The sequence below is a fragment of the Penaeus vannamei genome, chromosome 19 (genome assembly GCF_042767895.1).
Source record: "Penaeus vannamei isolate JL-2024 chromosome 19, ASM4276789v1, whole genome shotgun sequence".
Lineage (NCBI taxonomy): Eukaryota > Metazoa > Arthropoda > Malacostraca > Decapoda > Penaeidae > Penaeus > Penaeus vannamei.
The window spans coordinates 1726273-1743772 of record NC_091567.1 but is presented as its reverse complement, the minus strand read 5'-3'; the positions used below and the strand labels follow the sequence as shown (position 1 = coordinate 1743772).

Genomic DNA, 17500 nt, shown 5'->3' with positions numbered 1-17500 from the left:
CAGTGGGAATATGAGAGCATGAAAGAGAGAGAATACGAGAGAGAGAGAGAGAGAGAGAGGGGAGGGAGGAAGGGAGAGGAGAGGAGGAGGAGGAGGAGAGGGTCCCGGGGAGCGGCGCTGCCTCCCGTCCTCAGTAAGGCCCCGGCCGGCATCCAGCCAGCACAGAGACCTTACGCCTTCCTTACACTGGAACTTTTATGTCACAAGCACGCAGCGCTTCGTCCCCCGAGGTAGTGCTTGTGCGTGGTCCATATTTTGCTAATAAACTCCTTTCTTGTTTCGAGGGACTGACTTTTTTGTATGTATAGAATCTGAATATCTCTCTCGGATGGATTTGTTAATGGAGACACGAGTGGTGATGTTTTTTTGATGTGGCGTCGATGCGATGTGACATTCTCAATTACATATTTTTTCCCCCTTCAAAGAGAGAGAGAGAGAGAGAAAATAAATGACAAGGCTCCTCCCCACCCCCACGCCCCTCTATGGCACTCCAAAGCAAAATGGATTGTGTTTTGTAAGCAAATTTTGGCGTATTTACCCGCCTGACGTACGAAGCATAGGGGGCGTGGGTGTAAAAGTGTTTATGGAGGCACAGGTGATATCACTCAATCCTATCGCTGCTGAAGTGGAGATGAAACTGCCTGTTGTAAACGCAGAAAAAGAGAGAAATTGTGTGCTGCAAATGGAAACAGATGGAGTTTGGTTGTAGAAAATGTATACGTATATATATATATTTTTTACCATATTTCTTTTTCATTGCTTTTCATTTTCTACAGCAATTTTTCCTCCTGAATTAGAAGTAGAAAATTTATGGAGCGTAAATGAAATCTGACCTGGCTTGACCTCGGAAGAGTGGTGACCTTGCCCTCGAGGGGATGACCTGTCGCTAGGTCCTCTGGTCATGACCTCTGACCTCCCCCCACCCCACCCTTCCCTCTGCTCAAGACGTCAACATCGGTCTGCATTGTGTTAGGTCAAGAAAGAGGGGGGGAGGGTCATTAGGGGTGTGAGCGAACGAGGTCAGCTGAGGTGGTGTTTGGTAACCTCGGAAAAACCGCGTGGCAGAGATTGGAACCGAAATGGCCGAAGTGGTTGTTAAAAGAATATGACTTTCTTTTTTGGGGGTTGTGGTAAAGCGAGTGGCGCCATGCCATGCGTATTGTGCCGGGTGCAGAAGAGCATCGTTTTGTTCTTTTTCTTTTTCTTGGGTGAAGGTGAATACCCCCTCCCCCCCTCCATTTCCTCCTCCGTGTGTCTTGCCCAACCAAGCCATGTCTATAGCCACTCAGGCGGGGTTTAAACGGGGTCTGGGCCCTCTCTCCCACCCTTTCCCCTTCTCCCTCCCCCCCTCCCGTCCCCATCGTCTCTTCTCCTTCCCTCCCTCCCCCTCTGGCCAGCCCTCCCCTCTCCTCCCCTCCCTCAGGCCACCCACCTGCGCGCGGCCACGTGGTCTACCCTGACTCAAGGGTGCACCAGGCCTCCCTTCGGTCCTTCCCTTCCCGCCTCTCCCTCCCTCCCTCCCTCTCCTCCCCTTCTTCCTCGCCCCCTTGTCCCATCCCTTGACTATTGCCCTCCCCTCCCTCCTTCCCTCCCCCTCCCCTGGTCCCCCTGTTTTCTCACCGCTACACCTGGTTTTGTGACAATTAGTGATCTGAACCTAATTGCAACATGGGAGTTTGGAGGGAAGTGTTGTCATTATTTTTGTCTTCCTCCCCCCTCTCTCCTTCCCTCCCTCCCCTCTCTCCTCTCCCCTTCCCGTCATTCCCCCCCCCCTTTTTTTTTTTACGAAGGTGTCGTTGAAGCGTGACACGCATGCAAACGCGGGCAAGGTTTACACGCGTGTGTGTATGTATGTATGTGTATGTTTATGTATGTATGCGTGTATGTTTATGCATGCCTGTGTGTATACATGTCCGTTTTCTTCTGCGTGTGCACACAACCCCCGCCGCCATTCTCGTCATATTTGCGACGGGGCTTTGTCGTGCCCCATTCGTGTAATTATTTGTTTATTGGCTTCCTGGCCTGTTTGGGAATGCGCGGCTGTGCTGTTGCGGATTTATTGGTGTCAAGCGATGCAAAATTGATAAGTCTGCGCGTTTTTCTCTCTCTTTCTTTGTTTATGTTTACGATTGCAGGTCGATGATCTTTTTTTTTTTCTTTTTCTTTTTTTTTCGTTGCTGGATTTTTTTTTTTTATTCGTCGTTCTTGCTTCCACTTGTATCTTAACCTGTCGTTTTTTTTCTTCTTATTTTTCTTTTTGATACGTGTGCTTTTTTTTTAGTGTGTGTGTATGTGCTTTATTTGCTCTTGTCACGTAAGGGGAAAATGACTTGTGTTTTGAGGTTAAGATTTTGTGCGTTCGTGGGATACGTGCGCACGTGTTTTGTCACGGCGGTCACTGGTTTTCTTTTTTGGATAATTGGGTTATTCCAGGCCTTTTCTGGACCTTTTGTAATTCCCGTCTTTCTCCGCGTCTACACTTCTCTCTCCCTGCTTCTATAATCTCGCGTGGAATGTTCCTCTTGCCTTCCTTTTTTTTTTGTCTTTTGCTTTCCTCCGTTCCCGCGCTTTTTCGGTGTCGTGGCGCTGGCCCGTTTGTTCTTATTATTTCCTTTTCCTTTCCTTTTCTTCCGTTCTTTCCCTGCCTTTCCCTTGCCTCCCTTTCTCTTGCCGTTGCTCGCCGTTCTCTTTCTATTTTCCCGTTTCCTTCCCTCTCTCCATTCTCATCCCTCCCGTTCGCCTTCTCTTTCTCCCTTCCCAACCCTCCCTTTCCTCCCTCCCTCCCTCCCTTCCTTTCTCCTCCTTCCCTCCCGCCCCTCCTTCCCTTCCTTTCTCCCCTCCCCTCCCCTTCCCTTCCTTTCTCCTCCTCCCCTTCCCTTCCTTTCTCCCTCTCTTTCCCTTCCTTTCCTTTCTCCCCTCCCCTTCCCTTCCCTTCCCTTCCTTTCCTTTCCTTTCTCCCCTCTTCTCCTGCCCTCCCACCGTTCCTTTTTCTCCCTCCCCGCCCCCCTGACCATACCTCCGCGGGCCACTTGTTCGGTAATGGGTGTTGCTAATTGCTGTCCTCCTTGCCCCTCCTCCCCCTCTCCACTCCTCCTCCATCCCCCACTCCCCCTCTCCTTTCCTCCCCCCCCCCTACATCCTCGCACCCTACTATAATCTTCTTTACTTTGTTGGGAAGGCGGGGTGGGGAGGGGGGGGGTTAATGGGGGTAAGGGGGTGTCACTTATTCCCTCTTACCACCTTTTCTTTTGTATAGCCTTCTACAGTCTTCCTTTCTCTTCTCTACCGTCCCTTTCCTCTTCTTGTACTATTTCATCTTTCTCTTCTCCTTTTCTTTCCCCTGCTACGGCTTCGTCACCTGTCCCTTCTCTTTCCCTCCTTCGTTCCTACCTCCTCCTCCTCCTCCTCCGCCTATTCCTCCGCCTCCTATTCCTCCGCCTCCTACTCCTCCTCCTCTCCCCCATCCCCCTCCTCTCCCTTTCCCTCCTCCCCCTACTCCTTCTCCTCCCCTTCCTCCTCCTCCTCCTCCTCCTCCTCCTCCTCCTCCGCCTATTCCTCCTCCTCCTCCTCCTCCGCTACCTCTCCTCCTCCTCCCCCACGTTATCGCGTCTCCCTTGATTACATTTGTGCCGAGCGGGTGTTTGCCGAGTTCTTCCCTCCCCCCTCCCTCCCTCCTTCCCTCTCTCTCTCTCCCTTACTCCCTCTCTCTCTCCCTTACTCCCTCTCTCCCTCTCTCCTTCCTTCCCTCGCCTCTCCCTCCCTCTCCCTCCTTCCCTCGTCTTGCCTTTTCCCCCAAACCTCCCGTTATGTTTGGCAATGTTGATGGTGTTTTTTCCCCTCCTTTCTCTTCCTCTTTCTTTCTTGCTGCCGTTTTCTTCCTGTCGTTAGATATGGAGGGAAGTGTGCGACTCGCTTTTTGTTCCTTTTTACAACTTTTTCTGGCTTTTTTCTTCTTCTCCGACTCTTTCTCTGTCTTCTACTTCTCCCTCTTCGTCTCCTGCTCCTTATCCGTCTCCTTCTCCGTCTCCTCCTCCCTCTCCGTCTCCGTCTCCGTCTCCTCCTCCCTCTCCGTCTCCTTCTCCGTCACCTTCTCCCTCTCCGTCTCCTCCTCCTCCTCCTCCTCCTCCTCCTCCTCCTCCTCCTCCTTATCCGTCTTCTTCTCCTTCTTGCCTTTCCTTCTTCGGGTTTGTATCTTGGTGGAAAGGTCGAGAGCGGCTTCTGTCCCTCTCTTTCTTTTCTTCTTTTCCTTATTTCCCCTTCCTTCTCCTTATCATCATCGTCGCTTTCCCCTCTGCCTTGTCCTCTCTTTCTTTCTTCTACCTTCTATCTCCTCCCCGCTATCTTATTTCTCTCGTGTCCCTTATCCGTTCTCTCTCCCTCTTTCTCGGCCAGTCATCCTCTGACACTCCCCGTTTCAGAGAGACTTAAGAAATGGAATAAAACGAAAGGAAGAGAAAAAAAAAAAACGATAAAAAGAACAGTCCGGGGTCAGTTGGATTGTACTTTGTCATGCCTGTTATCCCCCTGCCTCCTTCCTCCCCCCCCCCTCTGTAGCTCTCCCCCAGGCCTCTCTTAGCCCATACCTGCCTCTTGTCCCCCTCCCGCCCTCCCTCTCTCCCCTCTTCCCCTCCCTGCCCTCCCTCCTCCCCCTCCTCCCTGCCCTCTCCCTATTCCACGACCCAGCCCCCCCGTTATTATCCCACCTCACCTTCCCTCCTCTCCTCCCTCCTCCTCCTCCCCTCTCCGCCTCCTCCTCCGCCTCCTCCTCCTCCTCCCCCCATCCCTCCCCCTTCATGGTTGCGGTAATTAGCCAGCGAGGGAAACCGTTCTCTCCCTTCCCCCACCCCTCCCTACTCCTCCCCGCCCCCCTTCCCTCTCCCTTCTCCCCGCCCCCCTTCCCTCTCCCTCCTCCTCGCCCTCCTCTATCTGGCCGTAGGTGGTGTGAGTTTGTGTAGGCCTATAGCCCGCGCCTACACCGGCAGGATTTCTGTTATTGCCGGCCTTCTTTATCTCTTGTTTGAGATTTTATTTCTTATTCTTATTCGATGATAAAGGTGTGTATGTGAGAGAGAAAGAGGGAGAAGAAAAAGAAAAAGAGAAATACGCGAAGGGGTTAAGTTTAATTTAGTGTTTTATTCTCGAATTGTGACGTGCCTATGTGATATAGGAAACTTTATTTCGTTGTATTAGCCTCCGTTAATTAACTCGCCTCCTTGCCTCGCCCATTTCTCCTCCGACCCTCCCTCGCCCTCACCCTATTTCCCCCAATGCCCTTCCCCATTTCCACTATTTGCCTTGTCCCGCACCCTCCCCTTCCCCAATTTCTCCCCGTCTCCTGGCCTAATTCCTCCATTTGTCGTATTCCTTACGTATCTGTTCCCCGTATTTATTCCTCTTGTTCATTCTAATGTCCTTCCTCAATTCCCTGGTCAGTTCTTCCCCTATCCTTCTGTTTTCTTCACTATTCTTCCCCTGTTCCTCCTCCATCCTTCCCCTATTGCTCCCCCATCCTTCCCTTAGTCCTCCCCTTTTCTTCCCCACCTCCTCCCCATACTACTTCCCAGTTCCTCCCCTGTTCCCTTCTCCTAGTCCTCCCCATCCTTCCCCTAGTCCTCCCCCATCTCTTCCCCATTCCTCCAGTTCTTTCCCCTCCCACCCCCCACCCCCACCCCAACCGCTGACATCGGGGACACGGGAAACAGCGGCCGGCCTCCCCCTTTTCATGGTCGGCCAATTACTCTCGTCCCCAAACCTGGCTCTCGGTTGTTTGTTTGACCCAAGTCTTTGTGGGGACGGCTGTGGGGGGTATGGTGGGGTGGGGGGTTGGGGGCGCTGCAGGAAGAAGGGGGGTAGGGGGTTGGGGATAGGGAGGGGAGAGGATTAGGGGTTAAGGTGGTGGGGATTCGGGATTAGGGTGTTAGGGTAAGGGTGAGAATATCGCTTGGAAGTTGATGGCTTATGATTGATTGATTGATGTGCTCGCTTTGTGTGTGTGTGTGTGTGTGTGTGTGTGTGTGTGTGCGTTGTCGTCTTCGTCTCGGCTCCGCTGTCGGTTCCGGTGAGGGCAATTTCGCTGGGTGGGAGCGGTCTGTGCCTCCGTCTCCTCTTTTCTTTTCTTTTTTTCTCTTGCCCTTCCTTCGTCTTGCTTTTCGTCTTGTATCTTCTTCCGTCTCCTCTTCTCTTTTCTTTTTTTTCTCGTGCCCTTCCTTCGTCTTGCTTTTCGTCTTGTATCTTCTTCCTTCTGCTCTTCTTCTTCTTTCTTTTTCTCGTGCCCTTCTGTCGTCTTGCTTTTCGTCTTCTATCTTCTTCCTGCTGCTCTTCTGTTTTCTTTCATCCTTTTCCTCATCCTCCTTGTTCCTTCTTGTTTGGTTCTGTCTCATTTCTTCTCATATCCTTCTATATTGTGGATTCTCTGTCCTTCTCTCTCTCTGTTCTCATCTCCCTGCTTCTCCTTTCTTCCTTATGTGCTTCATCCCCGTCTTTCTTATCTTTTACCTCTCTCCTTTTCATTTCCTCCATCCGTCATTATCTCCTACCATTTTCATCTCCTCCGTCCTTCCTTATCTCCCAGCATCATCTCGCTTCATCTCCATTCCATTCGCCTCTCCTTCCTTCCTTCCTCTGCTCCTCGCCTCTCCTACCTTCCTTCTCTTCTCGCCTCTCCTTCCTTCTCTTCTCGCCTCTCCTTCCTTCCTTCTCTTCTCGCCTCTCCTTCCTTCTCTCCTCGCCTCTCCTTCCTTCCTTCTCTTCTCGCCTCTCCTTCCTTCTCTCTTCGCCTCTCCCCCTTCTCCTTTTCCCCTCTCCTCTCCTCCCTTCTCCTCTTCCCCTCACTTCTCCTTCCTCTTTCCCTCCTTCTCCATCTTCCCCTCGCCTCTCCTTCCTTCTCCTCCTCCCCCTCCTTCTCCTCCCTCCCTCCTTTTCCCCTCGCCTCTCCTTCCTTCTCCTTTTCCCTCACCTCTCCTCCCTCCTCCTTTTCCCCTCGCCTCTCCTTCCTCCTTTTCCCCTCGCCTCTCCTCCCTCCTCCTTTTCCCCCTCGCCTCTCCTCCCTCCTCCTTTTCCTCTCCTCTCCTCCCTCCTCCTTTTCCCCTCGCCTCTCCTTCCTTCTCCTTTTCCCCTCGCCTCTCCTCCCTCCTCCTTTTCCCCTCGCCTCTCCTCCCTCCTCATTTTCCCCTCGCCTCTCCTTCCTTCTCCTTTTCCCCTCGCCTCTCCTTCCTTCTCCTTTTCCCCTCGCTTCTCCTCCCTCCTTTTCCCCCTCGCTTCTCCTTCCTTCTCCTTTTCCCCTCGCCTCTCCTTCCTTCTCCTTTTCCCCTCGCTTCCTTCCCTCCTCCTCCCCCCCCCCTCCTTCCGCCTCTCACACCTCGGAATGCGCGTGTCTCCCGGCCAGCCTCTTCCCCTGCCACGTCGGGGGGGTTAATTGGCGTCTGATTAACGCTTCGTCTATCGTTACGGCGCGGGACTTCCTGCGATAACGAGCGGTAACTGCCTCGTTCAACTCGTCGCTTGTTGTCGTCCGTTTCCCCCCCCCCTTTTTTTTTTCTTCTTCTTCTTCTTCTTCTTCTTCTTCTTCTTCTTCTTCTTCTTCTTCTTCGTCTTCGTCTTCGTCTTCGTCTTCTTCTTCTTCTTCTTCTTCTTCTTCTTCTTCTTCTTCTTGTTCTTCTTCTTCTTCTTCTTCTTCTTCTTCTTCTTCTTCTTCTTTTCGGCTTCTTGGTTTTTTTAAGACCTTTCTCTTCGTTTTCACTTTCTGAAGGGGGGGGGGTCTGAAGATTTTTTTTTATGTGCCGGTCTGTATTTATCTCTCTATTTCTGTTTCTCTCCTTCCCTCCCTCTCCCTCTCTTCTCTCTCTTCTCTCTCTTCTCTCTCTCTCTCTCTCTCTCTCTCTCTCTCTCTCTCTCTCTCTCTCTCTCTCTCTCTCTCTCTCTCTCTCAGCGCCCCTTCTTCGACGCGCGTTCGACCGAGGAAGCAAGAGTACCTGTTGAATAATTTACGGCGTGTCTAAGGGTAGTGGTGATGGGTAAAAGGATGGGAAGGGGAGGGGAGGTCGGCAAGGGGGGGGAGTGCTTTGGGAAGAGATTTGGTGGGAGGAGGTGGGCAGGGGAGGGAAGTGTCTTGGGGAAGAGGAGGTGGGGGAGGGAGGGGGGTCGGTAGGGGAGGGGGAAGTGTCTTGGGGAAGAGGAGGTGGGGGAGGGGGTGGTTAAGGGGTTATCCTTAGGTCGTGGAGCATCTTGGGCCTGGGGATATTATAGTGCACTTAATGTACGTATATAATAAATATATTTTGTTTACTTTTTTGTAGGACCGGTTGTTCTTTATTGGGGAGTAGGTTGAATTAGTCGCGTTTGAGTTTTTGATCTGTCAACCCGCATTTATTTCTTGATTTTGATTTACTCTGCTAGTGTTTGGGGTCTTCATTAAATTATCTTATTTTCCTGTAGGTGTTTCTTCTGTACAAACCCACGTCACGTGAAGCTCTGATTTTTTTTCTGTCCTCCCCTCCTTTTCTATCGCATTTTGTCTCCTTTTTTACCATTTCTTCTCTCTTGCGCTTTACGTCCACCCATGTCTCTCCACTTTCTCTCCACTCGCCTCCCATCCTCTCTCACCCACTCGCTCCTCAGTCTCTCCTCCTCGTGTGCGCCATCCGTGGTGTGTTTGCCGTACGCGTTTCCGCTCCCCTCGCGTCTGTCTGCATCCGTAGAGGGAAGGAGAGGAGGAGGAGGAAGAGCGAGAGGGGAGAGGGAGGGGGAAGGGTAAGGGGAGGGCCGATAGGAGGAAGAGCGAGAGGGGAGAGGGAGGGGGAAGGGTAAGGGGAGGGCCGATAGGAGGAGGAGGAGGAAGAGCGAGAGGGGAGAGGGAGGGGGAAGGGGAAGGAGAGGGCCGATAGGAGGAGGAGGAGGAGGAGGAGGAAGAGCGAGGGGAGGGGGAAGGGTAAGGAGGCCGATAGAGGAGTGGAGGAGGAGAGGAAGAGTTGAGAGGGGGAGAGGGAGGGGAAGGGGTAAGGGGAGGGACGATAGGAGGAGGAGGAGGGAGGAGGAGGAGGAAGAGTGAGAGGGGAGAGGGAGGGGGAAGGGGAAGGAGAGGGATGATAGGAGGAGGAGAAGAGTGAGAGGGAGAGGAGGGTGTAAAAGTGGGGGGAGGGCCGATAGAGGAGGAGAGGAGGAGGAGGAAGAGCGAGAGGGGAGAGGGAGGGGGAAGGGGAAGGGGAGGGCCGATAGGAGGAGGAGGAGGAGGAGGAGGAAGAGCGAGAGGGGAGAGGGAGGGGGAAGGGTAAGGGGAGGGCCGATAGGAGGAGGAGGAAGAGCGAGAGGGAGAGGGAAGAAGGGGAAGAGTAAGGGAGGGCCTGATAGGAGGAGGAGGAGGAGGAAGATAGAGGAGGGGGAGGGGGAAGGGGAAGGAGAGGGCCGATAGGAGGAGGAGGAGGAGGAGGAGGCAGAAGGGCCCATCCCGGCGCGGACATCAAGCTGAGGTTCCGAGTGGATGTCAGTGCGTGAGAGAGATTTGCATGTTGACGGGCCGAGGACAGGGGATTTGGGTGGGGCGGGCGGTGGGTGGGTGGGCGGCTGGGTGGGTGGGGATGGGAAAGGCTAAAAGTTTAGAGGGGTTATTTGAAGGGGAGGAGGAGGAGGGGAGGAGGGAGGAGGAGGAGGAGGAGGAGGGAGGAGGAGGAGGAGGAGGAGGAGGAGGAGGAGGAGGAGAGGAGGGAGGAGGAGGATAGGGCCTAATTGTGTCACTTTTTTTTTTTTTTTTTCTTGACTTGTTTTTTTTGTTTTACGGCGAGGGGCATAGTTCCAATACTTGAGGTCTTCGGGTTAAGGGTGTTTTATTGCAGGAGCATTCTATTGGTCGCCTTTTTTCTTCTCTCTCTCTCTCTCTCTCTCTCTCTCTCTCTCTCTCTCTCTCTCTCTCTCTCTCTCTCTCTCTCTCTCTCTCTCCGTCGAAGGGAGTAGGTGTTAGAGGAGGAAGATCTTTTGCGCAAAGGTAAAGGGCGAGTTTTGTAAAATGCATGGGGAGGTGTAGGGGAAAGAAGGGAAGGGGATGTTGGAATAAGGAAAATGTGAGAAGGGAGAGAGAGAGAGAAGAGAAAGAAGAAGAGAGAATAGAGAGAGAGAGAGAGAGAGAGAGAGAGAGAGAGAGAGAGAGAGAGAGAGAGAGAGAGAGAGAGAGAGAGAGAGGAAGAGAGGGAAGAGAAAGAGCAGAGAGAGAGAGAGGGAGAAAAGCACGTGTGAAGGGAACACGAGGGGAGAGAGTTGTCAGCGAGATGTGCCGAAGTGATCTCTCTCTCTCTCTCTCTCTCTCTCTCTCTCTCTCTCTCTCTCTCTCTCTCTCTCTCTCTCTCTCTCTCTCTCTCTCTCTCTCCTTGTGTGCGCGCGCGAGGGGAAGAGGAGAGGGGGAAAGACCGGAGTACTTGGCAGGTGATGTATTGCCGCGCACAAGGGCAAGCTGAGGCGGCCCCGGGAAAGCGTGGAGGACGACTCCGTGGTGTTATTTGCACTCCCGCCCTTCGACTTCACCCTTCCGCCGCGGGGCCGTGGGAGGCGGGCGCCGTTGTCGTCCGCCTCGTCCTTCTTTATTCTCGGCTCTATTCTCATCCCCCCTTTCTCGTGTTTGGTTCTTTTTTTTTTTTTGTCGTTTGATTTCTTCTTCATTTTTCGCTTTCCTCGTTCTCGTCTCGGTCCTCGTGCTGTGCGCTGCTCCCCCCCTTTCCGCTGTTAATCTTGTATTTTCTAAAAGTAATTTTTTTTTTTCTCTTTCTCTGTCCTTGTCATCTCCTTTCCCTCCTTTCTTCAACCCAACTTTCCCATTCTTTCTCTTCCCTCCTTTCCTCCCCCCCCTCTCCCTCACCCGCTTCCTCATACAACTACCTCAAAGAAGGAGGTGGGGGAGGAAGAAGGAGGGGGAGGAGGAGGAGGTGGAGGAGAAGGAGGAGGAGGAGGAGGAGGGGAAGGGGCTAGTATTTCCTGGAGATAAACTCGGGGTCGGGAGATAACGCTGGGTCCTTGCCGAGAGAGATCCCCGGGGGAATCGAAGTGGGCGAGGGAGGGAGGGAGGGAGGGTGGGAGGGTGTTAGAGAGGGAGGGAAAGAAAGGAAGTGAGAGTGGAGAGGAGAAGGAGAGAGATTTCGCGTGCACTTTCTTCTTCGTTCCTTCCTCAGCTCTTCTTCTCTTTCTTCTTTCTTTCTCTCTCTTCCTTCTCTTCTCTCTTCTCTTCTTCTTCTTCTTCTTCCTTCCTTTTCCTTTCCTTTCCTTTCCTTCCATTTTACCTGCCCCTTCTATGCCGTGCCTTCCATTCCCAAACCTTCGTCTGCCCCTCCCTTACCTGCCCTTCCATTCCATACCATTCCATTCCCTGCTCCGATTCTACTATCCCCACTCCTTCCCTTTCCCTCCCCTCTTTTCTCTTTCCTTTCCTTCCCCTTCCTTCCGCTCCTTTCTTTCTTTTCTCCCTTATTTCCCTGCCCTCCCCACCCCTTCCTTCCCATTCCCTCCCCTACCCTACCCTACCCTACCCTACCCACCCCTTTCTTCCCTATGCCGTCCTACCCCTGTTCCCCTGTACCCCTCCCTACCCCTGTTCCCCTGTACCCTTGCCCATTCCCTTCCCTTCCCTACCCACCCCTTCCTACCCCTCCCCACCCCATCCTACCCTTCCCCACCCTTCCCTACCCCTTCCCACCCCTCCCCACCCCTTCCCTTGCCCGCGTTGCCGCCTCGGGACCTGCCTGACAGGGGTGGGACGTGTCCCGGCCCCCTATGGAAGCGTCACGTATTGATTGTTCCTTCATAATAGACCCGCTAAGCTACTCGCAGGAGGAGAGGGAACCCGATCCCCTCGTGGGTAAAAGAGGGGGGGAGGGGGGAGGGGCGAGGGGCGTGGAGGAGAGGAGGGGAAGGTGGTTGAGGGGTGGTGGGGGGAGGGGGTGCATGGGCGGGTTGGCGGGCAGTGGGAAGACGATAATTCAATAGAGTTAGATTTCACGGGAAAGGGGGCGGAGGGGGGTTGGGGGGTTGGGGGTGGGAAGGAGGTGGGGTGGGGTGGTGGGGGTAGGAAGAGGGTTTGATTGGGGAGTGAGGGGTTATTTCTTTTTTTTTCTTCCTTCCCCCTCTTCTCCTTCCTCCGTCCTTTCCTTCTCTTCCTCCTCTTTGGAATCCCCGGAAGGAGTCCAAGGGAAGGTAGATGGGGTGGTGGGGGGCGTGGATAGAAGGGGCAGGAGGAGGGCAGATGGAGCGAGGGGGGGTTGTAGAGGGGTTGGGGGTAGGGGATGGGGGGCATGCCATTGAAGATACAAGAGTGGATTAATGAGGCAGGGTGGGGAAGGGGTGGAAGGGGGGGTAAGGGGGGAGGGGGGATACATTGACTAAGGCGGTGAACGGGTTTAAGATGTGGGTTTTGTTATAGCGTTAATTATCATTTTTTTATACATGTTCCAGAAGGCCGTTCGTTCTTCGCTCTATTATTAGTTTGTGTGTTTTATTTTTTAATCCTTTTCTGCTTTCTACTCCTCCTCCTTCCTTCCTCCCTCATTTTCCAGCATTGATTTCCAGTTCCATTTTTGTTTTGTTTTGTTTTGTTTTGCTTTCATTTCAGAAGGGAAAGGAAAATCCCATTTTTCCATGCATACCAATTTTTGTGTTGTGCGTGGCCAATTATTTTTTTTTCGTGCCATGAATTATGATTTGTTTATTTTTGATTACTTTTGTGTTATTGTGGAAACTAGAGGAGAGTTCTCCTTTGTTGTTGTTCTCACAGAAACCTGTTTGTTATCACCTATTCAAAAATTCAACATTTTCAGGTGGTTGCAGGTCAAATGCTTCACCGTCCACCGTCTGTCCAAGTTAGTGTGTTGGCTTTGTCTTTACCTCCTCGCCTCTCCTTCTGTTTCGTCTCTTCTATCCTCTCCTCTTCTATCCTCTTCTATCCTCTCCTCTCCTCTCTCTCTTGATGATTTTCTTTTTTTTTTTAACTCTCTCTCTCTCTCTCTCTCTCCCTCTTCTCTCCTCTCCTTCTGCTAATCCTCCTCTCTCTTGATGATTTTCTTTTTTTTTTACTCTCTCTCTCTCTCTCTCTCTCTCTCTCTCTCTCTCTCTCTCTCTCTCTCTCTCTCTCGCTCTCTCTCTCTCTGTCTTCCTCTCTCTCTTCTCTCTCTTATCTCTGTCTCTCTCTCTCTCTCTCTCTCTCTCTCTCTCTCTCTCTCTCTCTCTCTCTCTCTCTCTCTCTCTCTTCTCTCTCGCTGACTCTTCGTCTCCTCTGTCGTCTTTTATGTTTTCTCCTCTCCCCTGTCCTTGCCCTTTGTATTTCCTCGCTTTATCTCTTTTTGTGTGTTCTCGTTTACCCTTCCTATCTATCTATCTATCTGTCTTTGTTTATCTATCTTTACTTTTTCAACATCTTTCTCGTCTTTCTCTTCTCTTTCACCCATTTTATTTTCTTTATCTCCACCTTCTCTATCTGTCTTCGCTTCTCTGCTGTCTCTCTTTCGTCTAAACTTTTATTTTTTTGGTTAATAACAAAAATTTAGCTAATTGACTAACCATAAGTATTTTGTTTTAACTCTCGTCCTCCTTGCCCTCGCCTCCTCTCGCCCTGCCTTGTTTCTCTCTTTTATCCATTATTCCTTAGTCTTGCTTCGTTGTTCATCACCTGTTCCTTCTCTCTCTATTCCCTGTATCCCCTGCCATCTTCCTTTCCTTTCATCCCTCTTATCTTGGGTGTTTTCTTTTTTTTCCTTTTTCGTTCGTCACCCTTTTGCCTACCCCAACCCTCTTTCCGCTCGGCTTCTCTCTCTCTCTCTCTCTCTCTCTCGTCTCTCTTTCTTGCCTCTCTTCTCGCCTCTTCTCTCTCTCTCTCTCTCTCTCTCTCTCTCTCTCTCTCTCTCTCTCTCTCTCTCTCTCTCTCTCTCTCTCTCTCTCTCGTGTCAATTGTATTATCGTCTCGAATTAACGCTGGTCCTCTTGTTTCCTCTCTCCTCCCCTTCCCTTCTTCCTCTTCTTGCTCACCTCCGCGCCCTCTGTTTAATCTTCCCTTGCCCTATTCACGGCTTCGCTTCTTTGGAGTTTTGCTTTGATACCTCCGGTCTATTCCTTTGTGCATTCTCTTTTATTCTTTATCCCCTCTTCCTCCTCCCCCTCCTCCTCTTTTAGCTGTACCTCAACATCCTCGTTCTTTTTTATATATTTTTTTTTATCCCTTCTTGTTCTGCCTAATTATTACCCTTTTCTTACCCTTCCTTCTTTCTATCCTCCATCCTTCGTGTATTTCTTCGTCTTTTATTCTGCTTTCCTGCCATCTTTCTTTCCCTCCTCCTCCTTCTTTCCTCCCTCTTCCCCTTCTCTCTTTTCCTTTCCCCTTTCCCCCTCTTTCCCCTCTTTTTCCTCTTCCTCCTTTCCCTTCCTCCTCCCTTTTCCCCTCTTGTCCTCCTTCCTCCTTTCCCTTCCTTTCCTCCTCCTCCTTTCCCTTTCTTTCCCTCCTCCTTTCCCCTTCTCCTCCTCCTCCTCCTTTCCCCTTCTCCTCCTCCTCCTCCTCCTCCTTTCCCCTCTTTGTCCTCCTCATCCTCCCTTCCCCTATTTGTCCTCATCCTCCTCCTCCTCCATTCCCTTGTTCCTTCCACCACCCCTTGTTTTATGATTAACACTTGTTCGTATGTAAGGGCATACTGTATCTTCATCTTGGTAGGGTTTGTGTATCAGTAACTTGTTAAGCTCACCCTTGTTTGTGATGTAGCACATTGATTATATACCCGTTTTTATTACAGGCATTTTATTTACTTTTATCTTTTTATTTTATTTATTTTTTCTTTAGTGTGTGTCTTTTTTTTTTTATTTTTTTTTTTTTTTTGGCTTGCGCATTTTGTGTTTGGCATTTTGTATATATTTACCTGCTCCTTACCTGTGTGACTTTTATAGCTTCCCTCAACCCTTTCGTGCAACAGATGTTTAATATTCATGAGATGCGGCCCCCCCATCCCCCCTCCCTTCCCCCTCTCTCCTCTCCCCGTCTCCCTTCTCTCGCTCCTTCCTTTTATTTTTTATTGATGGAACGTCTTTGGGGAGTGATGAAATTTACTGACGACCGGCACAACGCGAGCAGAAAAGTACGAGGGAGAGAGAGAGAGAGAGAGAGAGAGAGAGAGAGAGAGAGAGAGAGAGAGAGGGAGGGAGAGAGAGAGAGAGAGAAAGAGAAAGGGGAAGAAAGCAAGAGATGTAAAGTAAAATAAAAAAACGAGAGGGAAAGTAAGAGAGAGAAAGAAAATGAGAACGGGAGAAATAAGAGGAAGAGGGAACGCAGAGAGTAAAAGGAAAGAGATGGGGCGGAGCAAGAAAGAAAGAAACAAACAAACAAAAAAAAGCATAAATTGTGGCCTCATCGCCTCATCTCCCGGGCAGTGTCAGGCGAGGGCTGTTAAGGCGTCCGAGAGGAGATTGACAGATCGTCTTCGCGGAGTGGCACCAGCGTCTCGGACGGCGGGGAAGGGACTCTCAAGACGGCGGCGACGGCGGAGGACGGTGGCGGTGGCGGAGGACGGTGGCGGTGGCGGCGGCGGAGGACGGTGGCGGTGGCGGTGGCGGAGGACGGTGGCTCGGGCCCCTTTGGAGGACGGTGGCGGTGGCAAGGCGACAGAGAGACGGTGGCGAGTGGCGCTGCGGAGGACGGTGGCGGCGGCGGCGGCGGCGGAGGACGGTGGCGGGCGGGCGGCGGCGGTTGTCGCTCGCCGCTCGCCCCTTTGTGGCGTCGCGGGGCAAGGGCGAGGGTCGAGTGCGCTGGGAGAGGGTGGCGGGAGATACCCAAGAGGGAGCAGAGAGAGAGTGAGAGAGAGAGGAAATGAGGAAGGGAGATAGAGAGGTAGTGGCGGAGTAAGTGAGAAGTAGAGTGAGTGAGTGAGAGAGAGTGGTGAGTGAGTGAGTGGTGAGGGAATAAGTCAGAGAGGGAGAAGGGAGAACTGGGTGAGGAGGGAGAGAAGAGCAAAAGAAGACGAGAGAGTAAGGGAATGAGTCAGTGAGGAAGGGAAAAGGAGTGGAAGGAAGGAAGGAAGGAAGAAAAGAGGGAAGGGAGGAAGGAAGGAAAGAAAGCGGGAAGGAAGGAAGGAAGGAAGGAATGATGGCATGATGGCGATGGTTTTGGGGCGAGAGATGAACACGAAAGGAGGGAAATACAACGGTGTCGGGATACTGTGATGGTTTGCTGTTTAATCTCGTAAATGTACATCATATCGGTTGCGGTTACCTTTGTATATGTAATTATTTGTTTAAAAAAAATAGCCTTACTTGTCTTACCTTTGTGTGTGCTCTTTAGATTGTAATAAGGAATGAAGTTAGTAATGTGAAAGGGAGGGAGGGAGAGATAGATAGATAAATAGATAGATTGATAGATAGATAGATAGATAAATGAATAGATAGATAAGATTGCTTGATAGATAGATAGATAGATAGATAGATATAGAGAGAGGATGGAATGTGGCACCGCGTCAGTCGAGAGCAGCGACCTGGATGGCACTGTGTGGGTGCGACAGTGGGAGGGAGTGAGGGAGAGGGGGGCCCCAGGAGGAGGAGGAGGAGGAGGAGAGGGGAAGTTATTGCAGGAAGCCTCGTGATGGATACGAGGCGTGATTTATGCCCGGTGATTGCGGAGCGACGGGGTCCGCTTTGTGATTTAGGAGATGACGCGGCCGACGACGGGATGCTGTGCGGGGCCGTGCGGGGGCGGAGGGAGGGGGTGGGGGAGAGGGGAGCGTAGGGTAGGGGAAGGTGGGGAGAGGGGCATATAGGAGAGGGGGAAGAGCAGGGTAGGGTAGGGGGAGAGGAGAGCAGGGTAGGGTGGAGAGAGGTAGGGTACGTGAGGAGAGGTGTAAGAGCAGGGTAGAGGGGGAGAGAGGGAGGGGGGAGGGGAGGAGAAGAGCAGGGGTACGGAGGAGGTGTGGGAAGAGCATGGTAGGGTATGGAGGCAGAGGTAGAGGGAGAGGAAAGGGGGGAAAAGGGAAGGGGAGGGGGACGGGACTGGGGGTAGAGGGTAGAGTGAATTGGAGGGGATAGAGGGATGGGGAAGAGGATGTGGACAGAGGGAGAGGAAGGGAGGTGGAGGGTTAGAGGAGGATGGAGCCAGGGGAGCGGAGGGGGAGGGTGAGGAGAGGGAGGAGCGAAGCGTGCATGAGTTTGAAAGCAAGGGACTCGGGGATGATTTGATTGAAAGTTGGAAAGGGGAAGGAGTGAAGACGGGCGAAGAGAAAGTGGAGAGAGAGAGAGAGAGAGAGAGAGAGAGAGAGAGAGAGAGAGAGAGAGAGAGAGGGAGAGAGAGAGGGAGAGAGAGAGAGAGGGAAGAGAGAGAGGGAGAGAGAGAGAGAGAGAAAGAGAGAGCGAGACAAGAGAGAGAGAGAGAGAGAGAGAGAGAGAGAGAGAGGAAAGAAGTGCGTAGAGAAAAGTGACGCAAATTACCGGTGAGGATTATGGGGGGAAAGAAAGGAGGGAGATGACGGACAAGAGAGGGAAAGGATGAGAAGAGGGGAGAGACGAG

The 17500-nt window shown here is 52.0% G+C and overlaps 1 protein-coding gene across 1 annotated transcript in view; it reads left to right on the top strand.

The window, feature by feature from the left end:
* Positions 1-17500, top strand: part of LOC113817104 (TLE family member 5) — a 78687-nt gene that overhangs the window by 871 nt on the left and 60316 nt on the right. The window contains exon 2 of the mRNA XM_070134415.1: positions 12789-12830. Within this exon, the coding sequence (XP_069990516.1) occupies positions 12789-12830 (42 nt within the window). The remainder of the gene's footprint in view (positions 1-12788; positions 12831-17500) is intronic.